The 19716-nt window shown below is 42.5% G+C and overlaps 1 protein-coding gene across 1 annotated transcript in view; it reads left to right on the top strand.

Annotated features, from left to right (window-relative positions):
* Positions 1-9050: 9050 nt before the first annotated feature.
* The window catches only part of LOC148775818 (uncharacterized), a 74237-nt gene continuing 63571 nt past the window's right edge, over positions 9051-19716 (top strand). The window contains exons 1-2 of the mRNA XM_088842818.1: positions 9051-9381; positions 11147-11219. Coding sequence (XP_088698944.1) covers positions 9051-9381; positions 11147-11219 — 404 coding nt within the window. The remainder of the gene's footprint in view (positions 9382-11146; positions 11220-19716) is intronic.

The raw sequence follows: 19716 nt of genomic DNA, 5'->3' as shown, positions 1-19716 counted from the left end.
CTTGGCGATCTGTCTTAGCATCCACCTACACTTGGTTTCTTGTTGCTCTGGCAGTCTAACCTTTATTTACCTGTTCTCTCCTATTGATTCAGGACTGCCAGTGGTTAGGACACTTTCTGAAAAGGAAGTATTTAAAACTCCCAGTTGGAACAGAGTTTTGTTGCCATTTCAGATTTACCAGGTAGTGTGACTACTGCTGTTGCTTTACACTGGCTCTCTTGCTGTAGTTCTCACCTGCTCTCCATGGTTCCACAGGCAACTGCAGACTCTGGAGGAAGAGCAGGAAGCCCTTCTAATCCTAATACAGTCATCCTCCAGAAATGTTGCAGCTTCGGTTCCAGAGCACTGCAGTAAAGGGAATAATGCAAAAAAGCAAGTCACGCATATTTCTTGGTTTCCCTGTACATGTGTGAAATTTATGTCTGCACTGAAGTCTATTAAGTGTTCGATATTGTTATGTCTTTAAAAATGTACATACCCTAATTAAAAATACGTTATTGCTAAAAATCCTGATCATCATCTGAGCTTACATTGAGTCCACAATTTTTTCCAGTAGTAACATCAGATATCACTGATCACCATGATATATTTACCATTAATGAAAAATTTTGAAATATTACAAGAATGACCACAATGTGACACAGAGACATGAACTCAGGAAATGTTGAAAAAAAGGCTCCCATTAGACTTGCTCATTGAGGGTTGCCACTAACCTTCAATTTGTAAAGAATGCAATATTTGTGAAGGGCAACAAAGAGAAGCACGATAAAAGGGGGGGGGGGGTCTGCCTGTATTTTCTTTGCATTTCCCATGTCCCCAGCTGGGTGAGCTAGAGATCATATTCATAGATAATTGTTACCAATCATTTGACTGTTCTCGTGTAGGTACATCCATGTGTCAATTTGTTATCACTGTCAAACTAATTGTATCAGTTTTCCCAAATAGAGAATTCAATCACTTCCCTTTACACACACACACCAACAAATGAGTGGTTACCAAATAGAGAATTCAATCACTTCCCTTTACACACACACACCAACGAATGAGTGGTTAATACCAATATTATATTAAGTTGATTAATAGAATACAATCTGCTATAATCTAATACAATTCTTTCAGAGTTCCAGTCAAAATTTGTTTTGTTAGGAACACCCATTTCTGTCCCATATCTACTTTGGTTTTATGTCAAGGATATGTGATACAGTATGTAGTTCCCGTGAAACTGGACATATATGGGCTTCCTTCATAGCTCAGTCAGCAAAGAATCTTCCTGCAGTGCAGGAGACCTGAGTTTGACTCCTGGGTTGGGAAGATCCCCTGGAGAATGAAATGGCAACCCACTCTAGTATTCTTGCCGGAAGAATCCCATGGACAGAGGAGCCTGGCAGGCTACAGTGCATGAGGTTGCAAGAGTTGGATACGACTTAGCAACTAAATCACCACCAACCTATATATAGCTCACTGCTGAACTTCCCCACGAGTTCACTTACCAGGAATTAATTTTGACATTAGAGAATGATATCAAACAGTATCTAATGACTCCTGGACAGTGGAAGAAGGCAGTGCCACGTGCTATTTAAGACAGAGAACTTTCGTGTGGGGGCCACGGACACTCTGGGAATCACTGAGCCATCTCAGACAAAGGATATCTTCCCAAGATCCATTCATAATACCAGCAGCTGATTCGGTGCCTCTCCTGTTTCTGCTTCTCTGAGTCAGTGGTTCAACCATGATCAGCTTTCCTCTTCTTATCAGTCTGCCTCCCTGCCATTTTGATTACACTCCAACTCCATAGCCATTATCAAAATTTTATCCCTTAGTTCCAACTTGCTTCTGATTTCATAGTTCAGAAACATAATAATCTTGTGAGATTCCAGTATCAGTGTCTCCCTTCTTTTTAAATTCTGGCCTCTTCCATTCTCTAGCCTCCCACCAGCTCCTACAGACTTCAACTGTCTCTTTGTATAATACTATATGCATGCATGTTTGCTCAGTTGCTTCATTCCTGTCCAACTCTTTGCGACTCTATGGACTGTAACCCACCAGGCTCCTCGGTCTGTAGGATTTTCCAGGAAAGAATACTGGAGTGGGTTGCTGCCCTACTCCAGGAGATCGAACCTACATCTCCTGCATCGCAAGCAGATTCTTTACTGTTGAGCCTCCGGGTAAGCCCTATAGTACTGCTACTGCTGCTGCTGCTAAGTCGCTTCAGTCATGTCTGACTCTGTGAGACCCCATAGACAGCAGCCCACCAGGCTCTTCCATCCCTGAGATTCTCCAGGCAAGAATACTGGAGTGGTTGCCATTTCCTTCTCCAAGGTATGCATGCATGCTAAGTCACTTCAGTGGTGTCCGACTCTGTGCAACCCCACGGACAGCAGCCCATCAGGCTCCTCTGTCCACGGGATTCTCTAGGGAAGAATACTGGAGTGGGTTGCCATTTCCATATAGTACTACATACATAAAAATAAAACCAAAAAATGTCAGTCTCTCTTTTCAAATAGAAATACAAGATTTACCCATTAAATATGTCTCTAAAATACTTCCATAAAACAAGAATTACATTCATGATTATGTAGATAGGACTTTCAAGTTCACTGATTAACAGCAAAAAATTTTTGAGCACATACTCTGTGGCAATGACTTTACATGACACACATTAAACTTCAAAATACCTCATTTGTTTGCCAAAGTGTGTGTATGTGTTTAGTCGCTCAGTCGTATCCAACTCTTTGGGACCCCATAGACTATAGCCCGCCAGGCTCCTCTGTCCATGGGTTTTCAGGCAAGAGTACTAGAGTGGGTTGCTGTTTCCTATTCCAGGTAAGCATTAATCTTGAACACTGGATTTTGAAATAACCAGTTTCTATAGCTAATGTGCCTGAACTGAACTGATAGCTAATATGAGATGTGAATATAACAGTGCCTACTGGAACAGCAAGCCCACTGAGACAATGTAAAATATTAGTCAGCTCTTAAACATTTCATATTAAAAAGCAGAATTCTCTTGGCTAACATTAGTCTTTTTTGGATTAGTTGATATCATCTGGCTACTGTTAGGCAATAGTAGTTTCTTAAATATTACCTGTGACTGATTTATCTGTCCTCTCCATAACTCTTTCCTTACAACTAGCTCATCCGTACATGATCATTTAGAGAACACACAACAGCCAACAACAGACAATATGCAGGTATTTAAGTACACTATCCTTCTACATATGTCATTAATCCATACTTTTGTTTGTCTTGAGTTTTTATAACGATTCCTTCCTCCTCCTTGTTGTTCTTGCTCTCTGAATTGTTTTTTTGAAATGGAAAGATAATATACAGAGAACAAAGAACATAAAATACACTAATTGTAAGTGTGTAACGATGATTATTTTTACACCCATGTAACCAACCATAGATAAAAAACATAGAACATTTCCAGCACCCACTTCTAGGCTATTTTCCACACCCTGTTCCCATCCTCTAAGCTCTGCTTTATCCTTGGTGGACTTTTATGGCTCATAAACATCAGCTTCCTACATCCCTTCCTATCTTGACTTTACTTTAAACATTCTCTTGGATTAATTTTACTTGCAGCTCCCTGTAAACTTACAGCTACCATGACTTCCCAGCCAGAGAAGGAAAGCAATTTGATCTAAACATTTTGCAAGCATGTTTAACACTGGGCATATCTAAGTATGTATGGCTAAATCTAATATCATTTGCTTTTAAATGTATTCCCACATAATTTGGGGAAATCCCTAAAAGCAGATATGTCAGACATAGCCATTCCTCCGATTACCACAACGCCATCATGCACGTATTCCCAGAAAACAAAGAAAGTCATTCAGATTCCCAAGACAATTCCTGAGGATCGATTGAGTTCTGACTTTTCTGTGAATGATAGCGTAGAGCTCCGAGCCCTGCTCTGCAATGTTTTTAACTGGCCGTCACACTTTCATAATTTTGGATCTAGAAATGTCAGCTTTTGTTCCAGTTCAGTTTCGGTTTGACTTAGTCCAAACTTTGTCATATACCTCTTGAATACTGGTATGTGAAAAATAAGCTACTATACTGAAGCTTACCACCTGCGTTTGGAAAAGACTTAATTTAAGGGAGCAAGGGTGCATTGGTTTGTAGGATTTTTAAAAAATGTGCCCACTTTATTGGAAGTTTCATGTAAAGCATACTTCTGTGTGTTTCTACTTGTATAAGTTTAATTATTTGATGGGCACTTATAGAACTATGGCAATTGAACCATCACAAATCTTCAATCTGAACACACTGTCATCCAACCTTTAAAGTCATTTCAGAAAAAAAAAAATTATTTGCAATTATGATTCACATTACCAAATACAATTTACAGAAAATAAAAACAATTTTTATCACCTTACATACATAGAATGTATTAGGCCTGAATGTTAAGGTCAATATATAACTACTCAAGTATAGTTTTGTGAAATAATGTAACAATTATGAAATCTGTGTTATTTTAACTAATCTTAAAGAGGTAATTAGGTAAACAACACCTTGTTTCTGGAACTACTAACTAGCAAAATAGACCTGGATGACAGGCTGAAACAACGTGTTTCCTCTAACATAAACTGAAGTTAAAGCCTATATTTAGAAAGCAAAACCATAAAGGAAACCTAAGAGGCTTTTAGGAAATTCAATAAAATTGATGAAAAGCATCAGAATTTGGTAATTACTCCTACTTGGGACCTGTCTTCTTGCTGGATTTTAAAAATTGTAGCGATGACCAAGATGGTCATGTGTATCCCTTTCTCACGGATAAGTGATTGAGAAAAAACAAATTCAGCTTAAACCTACACATCTGCTACATTGAATTTTTTCAAATACAACACAATCCCTGTTTGGAAAGATTTTCTATCGTTAAGCAGGTTGTTAGTTGCATTAAACTGCAAACCCCAGATAGCGAAAATACAACAGTATACTGTAGTTCTGAAGTATCTCATAAACAGAGGTTGCTACAGTTAATGTACACACGTATTTCAAAATTATTTCTGAAAGTTTTGTCTTTTGTGTGGAGTGGTACTTTTATGCCCATAAACCTTTGGTGAAGGATGTAAAATATCCTGGGTCAGTTTCTGATGGTTTCTCTGTGTGAATAAATAATACACATATGCAGTGCCGATGGATACTGGCAAAGCACCAATCAAGATTAAGCAGCTAAAGTCAGTGTCCTACCAAGTACTTCATGCAAGAACTAAGTACCTTAGCTGGTCAATATGGACTTAACATAAGCTAAGGTTTTTTTAAAAACGAGATTCAGGTTCCTCTTCTAAATAACTAAATAAGAATATCTGCAAAATAAGGGCCAGACGTTTGCATGTTTTAAAGGCTCCTTGGGTGATTATAAAGTACAGCCAAATTGAGAACCTGGCTTAAGTTAAGAACAAGAAATTTAAAATAAGCTCCTTCTAACTTTGATGTTACACTCTTCTGGTAAAAGCAAATGAAACACTTTACTGTCATGTACTATAGTGATACATACCCTTAAATGTTTAATTTAAAATGTACTAAATTTGTTTTCTAAAAGCTGTACAATTTCACATATATTGACTAACATCAATGTATACTGAATTTCTTTGAGGATGAAGATCATTTCATTATTGTGACAAATAGTACCTAATACGTCTAACTTTCTTAATTAAATAATTGTTAGTGACCCTCATCTGGTTCTACAGAGCACCACAGAGACAAGATAGAAAAAAAGAATGGAAAGAACTTTCTTCAAATTGTTTCTTCATTCAAAACCACAGACACATATCCTTTTATAATTTATATTTTCTTAATCTCAAAACCACAGATGGGATTATTAGGTTAAATGAGCATGGCATTTGCGTTCCCTATAAATTTATTGTCATTAATAGCACCTTGGAATGCATTTGTAGCAAATAATCCATACATTCAAGTTATGCATGATTATCAAATAACACATAGGAAATGTAATTGTTTGAAATTCTTAACCAAGAAAATAAAATAATTTGACATTGGGGGATTATTTTATTAGACATTAGAAGGAATAAATAAAAAAAAACTTGAGGAAGGACCTGAAGTGTTTGATTTATTCATGAAACATTCACAATAATCCATAATATTTTGTAACTCTTAAACTTTTCAAAAGCACAGGCTCTGTTTTATTCTTGTTTTAATTTCCACCAGTGCCAGAAGAATAGCAGGCGCTGATTGTTAATTTTATTGAAAGCACAAATCATATGGTAAGACTAGGTTATGTATTTTTAGACATTTACAAATATATTTTATAGAAAATTCAAAATATCATCATTGAATATGTCTCATTGATCCTTGTTTGCTACATTACAAAAAAAAAAGAGTTCAAAATGTTCTGGATTTATAACCAGTTAGCTTTCCAAAGTCAAAGTGGTGTTTAAATTTACTTTTCTTTCCCATAAAATTCAAGTAAGTGTGACAAAATAATAAATTACTATACAAATCCATGCTAACAATGCCAAATTGCCAAAATATGAAATATACTTAATACCAACAGCCAACTTGTAGGTTATCTCCAAGTTAGTATTCAAATTATACAGAGATACGGTTTTAAAATTACACTGATGGTTGTATTCTCTTATGTTCTTTCACTGTCCTTAAGCTTTCCAATCTACAATGTGGATGTGATTATTGCTTCACTAGCTTCTTAAAATCTATAACGATACTACAAAACAAGAATACTTTAAGCAAATTTATCTTTTATCTTTCAAAATTTCAATACAATTAAGTCAATGGATACTGACATATCAATTAAGTCAGTTGATACAGTCAATCCAGGGAATAAAATTCTAAATTTTATTCATAAGGGCAGAAATTTTTACACTCTCAATTCATAACATCTGTGTCTATTAGACTGAAACATTTGGGTGAAAAGTAAAAAATACAGAGAGTTCTCTAGTACTTGTTATATATAATGTAAACAGTCAGTTATATGCAACTGTTCTGATATTGAACTGAGTTTTCATTTTATCTGAAATGTTCTGGATGGTGTAAAACAGTACCGTGTGTTTTAGCTAACTTGAGAAGATTGTGTGTCTACTTTGGCATTTCAGATAGCTTTATTTTTACATTCCTTGGTTGCAGAAAGCATTTGTTAGCAGTTTAGATATTTTCCGGATCTTCCAAATCATAACCACAAAATCTTTAAAGTATACCTAGCTGTGACCCTGAAATTGAGGAGATGAGTTTCTAGTTAGTTAGTAGTGACTTCAAAAAATATATGTTGGCTAATCTTTAAACTCATTGGGATGGGAAAGTTTTCAATTCTAATTCTAATTATACTTACAATTTTTTTTGTTAATTCTGAAAGGAAGTGTGAGTGAACCCTTAAAAATAAAATGTAATCTACTAATTATGAAACTTTCTGGGATTTCCAAGTAAGTAGGTTTAAGTGAATTTACATATTCCAAAATCTTGATTACGGTAAAAAAAAATGTATACATTAACAATTAAATCTCAAACTGTAGTCATAGAAAACAGTTGATTACATGTTAGGTTTCTGCAGAAATACTGTTAGGTGTCAAAAAACACCTTTTCCAAACTAGGTGTACTGCAGTGTTGACTTTCATTGGAAATAAGCTATGAGATATATAACTCTCCTGCTAAGAAACCTGTATATAGGTGGGATTTTCCATGATTCAGAGTGTGTGATGAACACTGACTCATTGCACCCCTCCTCCTAGCCTTTCTACTTTACAGCAGAAGATAAGGTTTTAATGAAAGGAATTTGACCTATCAGTGCTGGCCAAAAGTAATGTAAACTAGACTTTTAATAAAATTAGCAGTTTTCCCCTTTGGAAGACTCATAAATGACTGTTTTAACAAGATTAAATATTGTGAAATTTCAGATTTGGCCATCTATTTTGATTTGCAAAGCAGAAATATCTAGAAAATAGATCCCTGATATAAAAGTAGCAAAGACAACTTTTTACTTCATCACTAATTTGGCAATTGAACTTAACCAAAGCATGATAAAAAGGAGTCAAAAAGAGAGTAAATAGCAGTATCATCAAGATGTGAAGGTCGAAAATTTTCACCTTTGGACATTATAGGCGTCTTCTGGTAATATGAGGTGTCTTTTTTTTTTTTTTTTTCTGTTGCGTTGCCTTGTAAAATCACGAACTAGTGGCATGTGCTTTCCAATAAATACTTACCGTATTATTTAAAACCAATTTAAAATTACTGTATTTGTAGTCAGTGCTATGAATCCTCACTTCTTTTAACAATTATGTTTCTGAGAATTCTGGAATTTCCTAAACCACAGCATGTAGAAGGAGGTGCACTCCTGAGTAGGCTCTTTTTCTCAGCTTTGCTTTGTGGTTGTTTATGAGGTTCTTTCCGAGACCTACTGTTTCTATAGGAGAGCTAAGAGTTCTTACTAAATGCAGCGGGGTATGGGAGAAAGACCAGGTACTGCAGCTGTGAAACCTCTGCTCAGGCATGCGTTTTGGTTTACACACGGCCGGGTTAAGGAAACACATTGCAGCAATCTGTGCATTCACAAGTCTCGGGTGTCAGGCATTTACCTCTGTGTCTAAAACGATCTTTGCACTGAGGAAGCGCGTTTCGACGTGAGTGTGTAAGTCGCTGGCTTTTACTTATCTTTGGTTCACGGTATTATGAAGCAGGCCCCTAATTACCACAGAGACCCGACTCGGGCAGGAAAAGTAAGAAACAGTAACCACATCGCGTATACGTCGAACGCCCGCGGGAGCAGAGCCCCCAGGAAGCCGCAGGAAGCGTGCGCTTCCAGGAGGGTGTGCGCCGCGCGGGGGGCTGCACGCGCGCGGAGCTAGTTAACGGAGGGCGTGCCGGAGGCGTGGCGCGAGGTGTCCGGGCGAGGCGCTCGGCGAGGCGGGCGGCGGTGGGCGGGCAGCGGGGCAGCGCGGCCGGGGGAACGCAGCGCGGCGCCGCGAGCGGCTCTCGACTCCCGCTTTCCCGGCCGCCGAGCCCGAGCCGCCGTGGGCGGGGCCTGCGGTGATTGGCGGGCGGGCGGGGAGGTCGGAAGTACTTTGTTTTTTATGCTAATGAGGGAGTGGGGCTTGTCCGTATTTACGTTGAGGCGGGAGCCGCCGCCCTTCATTCACCCACATGGTCCTTCGAGGTGCTGCCGCCGCTGCCCGGCCTGCGCCTTCGCGCCACTTCGCGCCCTCGGGCGAGGCCGCGGGGGTGGGGACGACCCCCGCCGCGCCGCCGCGGCTCGCGGCCCCGCGCGAAGCCCCCTCCGCGGGGCGGGCTGGCCGGCTGGCCGCACCCCCGGCCTGGGGCCTCCGGTCGTAGTAAAGCGGAGGCGGGTGGGGAGGCGGGAGCGAGAGCCCGCGGCGGGCGAGGCGAAGATGGTGGCGGCTACTCCTCCTGGTGAGTCTGCCCGCCCCTCCGCCGAGAGAGTGAAACCTGTTGTGTGCGGCCCGGGTCCGGAGGGCGGCGGGCGGGGCGGGACGGCCCGCGGGCGGCGTGGCGGCCGCGGCGTGGCCGGGCACCGGGGCGGGTCTCGGGCCGTTGGCCGCCCCGGCGTGTGGCCGCGGCCGCTCGCTGCTGCCTGGCTCGCACGCGGGCTGGCGGAGGGGCCGGGCCGGGCCGCGGCCGGGAGGGCGGGAGGGGGCGGCGTGCGCGCGGCGGCCGCGCCCGGGACCCGCGCGGACCCTGCCCGGGCCGGCCGGCCGGCGGGGCGGGCGCGCGGCGCACACAATGGCCCCTCGGGGAAGGGACGCGCGAGGCCTGCGCGCCCCCCGCCGCTTGCAGGGCTCCGGGCGCGCGCGGGCCGCGGGGTCCCCGGGCAAGGAAAGTTTCTCTCGGGGGCGAGAGTTAAAGCGCCGCCAGAACAAAGCGGCGGCGGCGGCGGCGGCACATGGGGCAGGCCGCGGGCCGGGAGGGGGCGCGCCCACGCGGTGGCTGCGCGCCGGCGGGCGGCGTGGCCCGGCCCGGCGCCCGCGGGCCCCCAAACTTTGAGCGCGCGGCGGTGGGCGGAGGGCGCGGGGGCTCGGGGCGGCGCGGCCTGGGCGCCACCCCCGCGCCGTGTGGGCTTTGTTAACCCGCGTGGGCAGCCCCCGGGCGGGGCCCCCGACTTCCCGGGTCGTGGCCGGCGGAGCAGGCCCGCGCCGGCCTCGGTGGCGGCGTGGGACCCGCTCGGGTCGCCCGCTGGCGGGGGAGCGCGGCGCGGGAGGCCGGCCCGGCTCGGCGGGAGCGGCGGCCGCGCCGCCATGTTCCTGCGGGGCGGGCTGCGCGGGGGTGAGGGCGGGGGACATGGCGGCGACTGCGCGCCGCCGCCGATTGTTCCTGGCTTAGGCCTCGGGCCGCGTGCGACGGGCACCGCAGTCGCGGAGCCCCCGCCCCTCTGGGCCGGGCCCGGGGGGGAGGGCTGGGGGACACAAAGGAGGGGCGGCGCGCCCGCGTCCCCGCCGCGCTCGGGCCTCGGCGCCGCCGGTCGCCGCGCGGCTGCCGCCGGGAAACGGGTGGGGGGGTGCTTGCCGTGTCCGGCAGGCCCCGACTCTGACCCGCCGCCCCCTGGCGGCCGCGCGGGGAAGCGCAGCGCCGCGCACCCCCTTGTGCGACATGTGCTGCCGGCCCGGGCTCCATGAGCGTGGCGGGCAGTTTGCAGTCCCGGGCGCTCCTGCCTCCTTTTTTATTCCTAAGCTGGACCCAAGGGGACGGGAACTGGGGTAAAGCAGGCTTATTTTTGCAATATCACCGAGAGGAAAAATTAGTATAGTGCGATCTGCACCACATCGGTTGGGGAAACAACTCTTTATCCCGGCGTGCAGCCACGAGGTCTTGATTGGGGGAGGGGTGGTGAAGAATACTCTCTCGACTGCCTTTCCCTCTCGCTGGAGCCGTGCAGCAGTTAACGATTGCTGTTGACCATCCTCGGGTATTTCGATAAAACATGAATCTAATGCATGTGACTTTTCAACTTTTATCCCTTTTCACCCATATATTGTTGGTCTTTTAAACCCCGGCAGTGTTGCCCGACTACCCTGTCCTTAGTTTTACAAATGGATGTCCTTGATAAAAGGGGGAGTGGGAAAGAACAAGTTTAAAATATGGATTTGGAGGGTGGTAGTAATTTTGAGCAAATGTTTGTCTTTTTTTTCCTTATCCCCCCCCTCCCACCCACCCTTTCCAGTCATACACGTGGACCTAACTGCACCAAAAGCTTTTCTAAGGATATTTGCTGAGAAGGAAGTTTTCCCGAGTGGGTAAGTGTATATTTGAATTTTACTTGTTAACTTTTTAAAAACAGATTTCTCTTGACTTTAATCTTTCATTTGAAGAAATAACATGGGATTGGGTTTTCAAATAGTAAAGTAGGGATTTTGCTCTCTTCATTTTTTTTGTTTGTTTTTCGGAAACTTAGTTTGGGTTATGGCTAATGTGTAAGTAAAAATATAACTGCAAATACCATTGTAAATCTTTGCAAACTGATACAGAAAATTTAGAACTGCTTTTAATTGAATGACAAAATAGATCTACACGGGAGTAAGTTTTCAAGCTTAAAATTATCTAAGACATTTAACTTCTGAAACTAGCTAATATAATTGAAATGCAGTCTGAACAGTAATTTTATTAATCAGTTTACCAAGTAGTTCTAATTGGAAGCCAGAAGAAAAGAAAAATGTTTTGCCACGTGGATGTGAAGATTTCCTCTGAAAGGTATATGACTCAAATTACCCTGGTGTGATACGCAGTATGATTTTGGTTTTTCTTTTTAAGTATGCCTTTGGGAATGGCAAAGGGAAAGAAGAGCTATACTATTCTTACAAGTGTTAAAATGGTGATTAATTAAGTGTCTTATTAAACCTTTTCTAGTTTTGAGGTCTACATTTGCTTTTAAATGAAACTGGAAGGTTTGAGATGATTTAACGCCTTTTCTCTTCCCTATTAGGGTTTATGCTCAGTGTTCTGTGTTTTCTGTAAATGTTAGAGTCGGAGGTGCTGTTTCATCTGTTTGTTTATTTCAGATTTAGCAGGAGTAAAGAGAACGTCGTCTGGTAGAACTGAAGATGTGACGAGTCAGAATAATGTCAAAGTGCTTACAGTGCAGGTAGTGATTTGCGCATCTACTGCAGTGAAGGCACTTGTAGCATTATGGTGACAGCCGCCTCGGGGACCAGGGCGGGCGGGGAGACGGTCACAGCCGCCTCGGGGGCCAGGGCGGGCCCGGGAGATGGTCACAGCCGCCTCGGGGGCCAGGGCGGCCGGGGAGATGGTCACAGCCGCCTCAGGGGCCAGGGCGGGCGGGGAAACGGTGACAGCCGCCTCGGGGGCCAGGGCGGGCGGGAAACGGTGACAGCCGCCTCGGGAGCCGGGGCGGCGGGGAGGCAGGGCCCGCTGGTGTGAGCGCTTTTTGTTCTAAGGTGCATCTAGTGCAGATAGTGACGTAGACTAGCATCTACTGCCCTAAGTGCTCCTTCTGGCATAAGAAGTTATGCTTCCCTCCAGTGAGCCAGCCGAGCGAGCAGAGAGCTGTGCTGATGCTTTGTGTGTGCAGCCCTCTGTTAGTTTTGCATAGTTGCACTACAAGAAGAACGTAGTTGTGCAAATCTATGCAAAACTGACGGTGGCCTGCTACTTCCTTCAAGTGATCCTTAACTAATTTTGTGTACTTTTATTGTGTCGATGTAGAAGCTGCCTGGTGTGTGTGGCGTGACAGCTTCTGTAGCACTAAAGTGCTTATAGTGCAGGTAGTGTCTGGTTATCTACTGCATTATGAGCACTTAAAGTACTGCTGGCTGTAGAACTCCAGCTTCGGCCTGTCGCCCAGTCAGACCGTCCCGTTTACTGAACACTGTTCTATGGTTAGTTTTGCAGGTTTGCATCCAGCTGTGTGATATTCTGCTGTGCAAATCCATGCAAAACTGACTGTGGTAGTGAAAAGTCTGTAGAAAAGTAAGGGAAAATCAAACCCCTTTCTACACAGGTTGGGATCGGTTGCAATGCTGTGTTTCTGTATGGTATTGCACTTGTCCCGGCCTGTTGAGTTTGGTGGGGATTGTGACCAGAAGATTTTGAAAATTAATATTGCTGAAGATTCAACTTCCACTTTTAACCGTTCCAGAAATAGAGAAAGTATCGAAAAAGAAGATGTGTAATCATTCTGTGTAAAAGTTCACATACATATCTGTGTGTATATATATTAACCACATACAGCTTTTCCTTGAAGTCGTTTTGTCATATTTTTGTACTAAAACATTTTTCTAAGATTGCATGTTGTACGTGATATTTTTTGGGTCAAATTTGATGTACTGGTTGACAATTTGATGTACTGGTTGACAATTTGTAAGGGAGATTTATTTTAATAATCTGTAAAGTGAGAATATATGCCTTTTGGTTACTTTGGACCTGGAATTCAGGACATTTTACTTAACCTCTAAAAGGCAATAACTTTTGTTGCTTAACGTTCAAATATTTAAATTTGGTGAAAATGCCATTCTGTTTAAAGCATTATGTAAAGAAAGAAATTTAAATCTGGGAGGGGTGGGTTGTCTTTTGTTGCTAGTAAACAAATACTATTTTATCAGTACTGGTGTTCTTCATGTGTAACTGTTAACTGGTTATTTGCAAGTTTTTTAGTAATTGTTAATGATGTATAAACTGTCAGTGATCCTTAGATTGTTCTTAGCTTTCTGGAACTTAAAACAGTAGTTGAAAAGAAAACAAGATGTGCTAATGCTGAATGGAGTTGACAAGTATGTGTGTCTGTAGGTCTTAATGCCAAGAGTGTGAGTGGGAATCTGAAATTAGTGTTTGTTTAAAGTCTGTAGTTAACCTTTCTATTCCCTACTCCCTTCATAAAGCAGACTTTGGCAACAGTGACAGTTGACAAGTGGAACCTAAGTAGAGGCAGGCAGAGCAACATCTCTGCCTCTTCTGTGTGTTTTGTCTCTAGCCTGGGTTTCATATGTGGTAGAAAAAAATGGGTTAACCTAAGAATGATTGTATTTTAAATGATCAGTTGTTGAAATTGGACCCAAGTTAAATTTTGTAAGAAGGATGCTATCTTAGTAATATGGAATAAATTAACATGTAACCTCAGTGTGCCACCCAGTACATTTTGAGAACATCCTTTTAAAATGCATTGTGTGAAGTTGAACAAAAGTTTAACTCCTTGCATGTCCGTTCTTTAAGAAATATAAAGAGCTTAATTAAGGATCCATGAATAGAAAAGGTAAGAATTTCACAGTTCTGGAGTTCATTAAAAGGTAAATGATTTCCAGAATGAGAGAGTACTACTAAGAATGATGTAGTGCTTACAAAAAGGAAATGTAACTGTCCATTAGTCTGAATTCTTAAACCTTTTGAATTGGAAGGAAACCTAAAAATTGTTTTGGTGTTTAATGACAAACACTGCTTTAAACTGAAGTCCCATAATGTTAGCATGGCTTACAGTACTCTACAAAATGGTGTGCTGTAGGTTAAAAGGGAAAAAAGGGATGTTTATATGTACCAGATCATATAATTTTATTTTTTAAGCTTTAGGGGAAATACTCTGGGTTATTGTTCAAAGTGAAACAATGATAAGCCTGTCGGATGATAAGTCAAGTAACTAAATAATTGTTAGGTTAAAAGATAAGTCTTCCTAGATGCTGAATTTGTGTAGTACTTATGTTCAGAACTTAGTTGAACTGTTAATCAGTGAGAATGTTTTATGTGGGCATTGGCAGTGGGGCTGTGGTGTTTGGGGTTTAGTAAGATTTAGTAGGAATTGCATCTGATTCTGGGTAAAATGCATGACAAATTTTGTATGCTTGTGTCTAAAGATTTCTTAGGCATGCACAACATACTCTTCAAGTAACACTAAAGAAAAGACATGCAAAGAACAAAGGTTATTCAGCCATTTTGAAATATCAGTAAGGGAACAAGTTGATTATACAGCTAATGATTGCCTCATGTATAATTGACCTGGGTAAAACTGCTCTGGCCATCTTTTCTCTGTTTTAACCTTGAAATTACTAAAAGTTTCAAATATGATAGCCTTAAGACTATTTTCAGAAAAAATAAATCTAATAATATTCTTCTGCGTGTTATTCATATGTAATTCTCCAGTTTGTGTGTAAAAATAGGAAAGTACTTACGGTTTTACAAGTTATTCTTTGTCAAAGCTGCTTGCAAAGTAGTGGTGATTTTACTAAAAACTTTGGAGATCTTCATTTTACAGGCAAACGTATCTAAGCAGAGCAAACCAGACTTGAGGGTTTTCCCTGTATTTTGAAGAGCCCTCCACATGATTGAGCCTTACAGAATGATTCGTGATAAAGAGCAACCTGCAACTGCCTGGAGAAAAGTTTGGTGTCACATTAAAGTTTGCTGTGAAGTACTGTTCCGAACTGATAGCCTTGGTGTAGTTTGTCTAGCATCAGAATTAGCAGCCTCTGAGCTGAGCAGTAAAGGTAAGGCGGGCTCAGTGTACAAGGTAGGTTTTTGTTGTCCAGCTGGAAACCCTGCCTTGCCTGCTTGAAGACAGCACATTCCTCTTTGCCTTGGAGGTTGTGGAGCTTTCCTGTGCTTAAAGTCTGAAAACAGTTTTCTGTTTTGTTAAATTCAGGATATAATATTCTTACTGAGTTTTAAAGGATAACGAAGTTGGGCATATCCTGTGAATTTTAAGGCCATAGAAAAATCAGTGAAGGCTTAGTTTCTAATTTAGCATATACAGCATTCAGAGATGCTTATGTATTTGCAACTAAGCATGCTATTGGAATTGTTTTGGTGCTTTCAATGTAAATAAATTTATGCATTTTAAAACTACTTGTTAAATTGCCCAAAATGAGAATTTTGAAATAAAAATTTTAAGGTTATTCCTGGCTGTAATATTTCTGGCGTTTTTTGTTACTATAAAACATCCAAACACCTTTCCTTATTAATTGAGGTAACTGGGGGAGTGGGAACAGGTGTACCTTAACTTTGGTATCAGTGGCATCTGTTTGTATCCTGATTTTACATTTAAGGGAATGTGATGAGCAAAGTTGATTTGCAAGGATATGAAGTTGGTAAATAGGCTCTGAATTCAAACCCATGTTGATAAACTATGAAAAGAACAGTAAAGTTATAATTCCAGTCATATGTGGTTTTGAATACGTACTAAAAAATATATAATTGCCAGCAGATTTCCTCCTTAACGAGGTTAAGTAATATGGTATGGAGGTAAAGAACAGAAACCCAAAGTTGGCAGCCAAATGACATCAGATTACACGTTCAGTGTAGTATCCCCATTCTTAATAACTGTGTGATTAACATGTACTCATTTTACGTTTGCTTGTAAGAAGTGTATGTACTATGAAGATTGTTAAAAATAGCGCTGACTTTAACTTATGCAGACTAAGACATTGAAAGCTCTTCTGAAATTTCATTGGTTAAACTTAAAAAGAATCATTCTCTCTACCTAATTCAGATGTAAGTAGTTGTATAGGATTACTACTACTCAGCAGATTTGGGGGAGCTGGGACTTCAGAATCTTGCGAGGGTAGATGAAAATGATCTTTGCTTGTTCAAGTATGTGAAGCCCTTAAGCCACTAGGTGGCCTTAGGCTAGGCCGAGGCCACCTCAAGATCATTGCTAGAATTGTAGTCCAGATGCATCAGAATCTTTGGGAGGAGTTAAGTAGGGTTCGTTGCTAGGAGGACAAATGAGAAATCTGTTGATGTTATGTTTAAGAATTAACCATTTCCCTGAATTGTCTGAAATGATGAGCCAGAGGAATGTAGAACTTCAAAGCAGCACCTCTATGAAGGTGAGAGACTACTAGGAGATCACCATTTTATGTTTTGTGTACTTAGTTTTATAGCTGACTGCTTGGCATGATGCCTTTCAGCTATCACCAGCCTTAAATTTGCTTCTGAATCCACAAGCTTTTCCTCTCTCAACTTGAAATAATCGTGTCTCCATTGATAACTTGTTTTTTGGTAACAGCATGTACCACGTGTATAATAGCAGTTTTTGTGCTGGACTGGATTTCCTTGAGGTTTGACTCTTCACCCTGTTCTGCAGGGTCATTGTAAAGGCAAGTGATTTTCTAACCCTCTTTTCCTCAAGAAAATTGTCAGACTTGTACCTTCTCACACTTTCGATTTCTAAAATTCTAGTTTCTGGTATGTTCTGAACGTTTCTGATACCTGATTCTGCTCTTGACTGTACTGTTAGTCATAATGTTGCTTGAGCCTCCAGCTCACCCACTGTCTTTATACACTGACCTTTTCTGCGTTTCCTCATCACCACCATTTACTCTGCAGGCTTTTTCTCCACAGACTTTGCACTTGATTGTCCCTGAGATTGGAAAAATTTTTCTCCGATAACTGATTTAATCCTCTTTGCTTCTAGTCTTTGCACAAATGTCAAACCTCCTCTCCTATTTGTACCCTCTTCCTGGGTTGTTCTTCCGTTCCGTTCAGTCACTCAGTCGTGTCCGACTCTTTGCGACCCCGTGAACTGTAGCCTACCAGGCTTCTCCGTCCATGGGATTCTCCAGGCAGGAATACTGGAGTGGGTTACCATTTCCTTCTCCAGGGGATCTTCCCGACCCAGGGATCGAACCCGGGTCTCCCGCATTGGAGGCAGACGCTTTAACCTCTGAGCCACCAGGGTTGTTCTTAGTAGACTACTAATGGTGTCATTAGTGATCTTGTTAGAAATGCAGGATCTAAGGCTTTTTCCCAGGCCAGAATTGGAGTCTTAATGTAAAACACGCTTCTTCCCTCCTTTCTAGGATTCTCCTTGAGGTCAGGAATGGTACCCAGCATGTAGAGGGTACCTGGTAGTTTCTGCATAAGTGAGTGCAAGTTCTCAGGGGTGAATGTGGCTGTCAGACTCCATGGAAGTTCATGGCAAACATGAAAATACCAATCTGCTAGTGCATTTGGGACTTCGAAAGGTGTAATCGTAAAATGGGTTACTGGTGGTCTTAGCACGTGCCTGGTGGATTAGAGTAGTGTTGGGACAATTGGTGAGTGAAGATTTATGGTACCAGTAACCCCCTGGGGAAAAAATGAAAACCTAAGCAGAGGGTAAAGCAAGTAAAGATCTTGCCTTTTGTGTTCCAGTTGTGTGGCCCTGTAATGGAGAATGTAGATGTTGAGCTTCTTTCTTGAATCACAAAAACAAGCAGCTGATCTTTAGACATCCAGGTTGAAGGAGAGCCCTTGCCAAACCACCAAGGAAGAGGAGGGGTCAGTGTACGGGATGTGGCCATTTCTGCCTGGATTAAGTTGGCATAATCACAGTTGTGGCTTATCCTCTAGAGCCTTAACTGTGTTTTGGTTATGGAGCCACTTGGTGTTCTTAGAATAGTGTTGGCATACTATATGGTTTTCTCATTTTTGACTTTACTCCTAGAAGGTTTCAGGGATAATCCTACATCGGTGTGGGGTCGGTCAGTTCAGTTGCTCAGTTGTGTTCAACTCTGACCCCATGGACGGCAGCATGTCAGACTTCCCTGTCCTTTGCCAACTCCCAGAGCTTGCTCAGACTCATGTCAATAGAGTCAGTGATGCCATCCAACCATCTCATCCTCTGTCGTCCCTTCTTTTCCTGCCTTCAATTCTTTCCCAGCATCAGGGTCATTTCCATGGACTCAGTTCTTCACATCAGGTGGCCAAATTATTGGAGTTTCAGCATCAGTCCTTCCAATGAATATTCAGAACTGATTTCCTTTAGGGTGGACTGGTTGGATCTTGCAGTCCAAGGGACTCTCAAGAGTCTTCTCCAATACCACAGTTCAAAAGCATCAATTCTTTGGTGCTCAGCTTTCTTTATAGTCCAAACTCATATCCATATATGACTACTGGAAAAACCATACCCTTGACTAGATGGACCTTTGTTGGCAAAGTAATGTCTCACTTTTTAATATGCTGTCTAGGTTGGTCATAGCTTTTCTTCCAAGGAGCAAGTGTCTTAATGTGTGGAGTGCCTTGATTAAATTTTGAGTAGTCTCCAGCTCCTTGAGACAAAGCAGTATGCTTGATAAGGGGAATTGAAAACTAGGTATCAGATTAATTTGGGGAAACAGCATACACAAGTTTGTATGGCAGTTAATTTCCTCAATACTACATCTGCCTTCATGTCAGTTCATCTGAATATGTAAGCTCCAGTTGGAAGGCTGCTAAAGTCACCATGTGATACTTGACTGCTTGGTTGAGAAGTTAACTACTTGAGTTTTCTTGTGTAACATTTTAAGAGGGAAACTGCTGATTTAAGTACCAACTTTTCCCCCATTAGCCTAGGCAAGTTACTGTCTCTTGCTTAGTATGATAGATACCTGCCTTAGCTATGCTGGTTCTCTTCAAGACAAAAACAAGCCTCCATTCACGTGCCTTCAGTTTCACTCAGGTTGGGCACATGAAACTCAACCCAGCTGAATTAACCTGAGGATCCAGGCCTGAGTCTGTGCACAACCTCTTGCCAGTGGCTGAGTAGGCTACCCCTTGGAGAAGCACTGAATGCCTGCACAGGGCAGAGGGTTGGGGGATACATCTTGGCTGGTACCGAACAACTTGATAGCAGTAAGGAGAGGGGTGGGCAGATGGAACAGGATTTTCAGGTACTACTACTAAACTCAGGTCTTAATCTCTGCCATTCATTTCATGCACAGGACAGATGTGTTGCAGTTCTGTAGGTTAGGAGTCTTGACAGGTCTCACGGGTTGGGGTTCAAGTGTTGTAAAGCAGTGTTTCTGCTTTAAGGGGCACTCTACTTCTAGAGAC

Source organism: Moschus berezovskii, chromosome 13 (assembly GCF_049115385.1).
Source record: "Moschus berezovskii isolate FMDL1 chromosome 13, NW_MosBer_1.0, whole genome shotgun sequence".
Lineage (NCBI taxonomy): Eukaryota > Metazoa > Chordata > Mammalia > Artiodactyla > Moschidae > Moschus > Moschus berezovskii.
The sequence above is the reverse complement of the archived record's forward strand: the minus strand, read 5'-3'. Positions and strand labels throughout refer to the sequence as shown.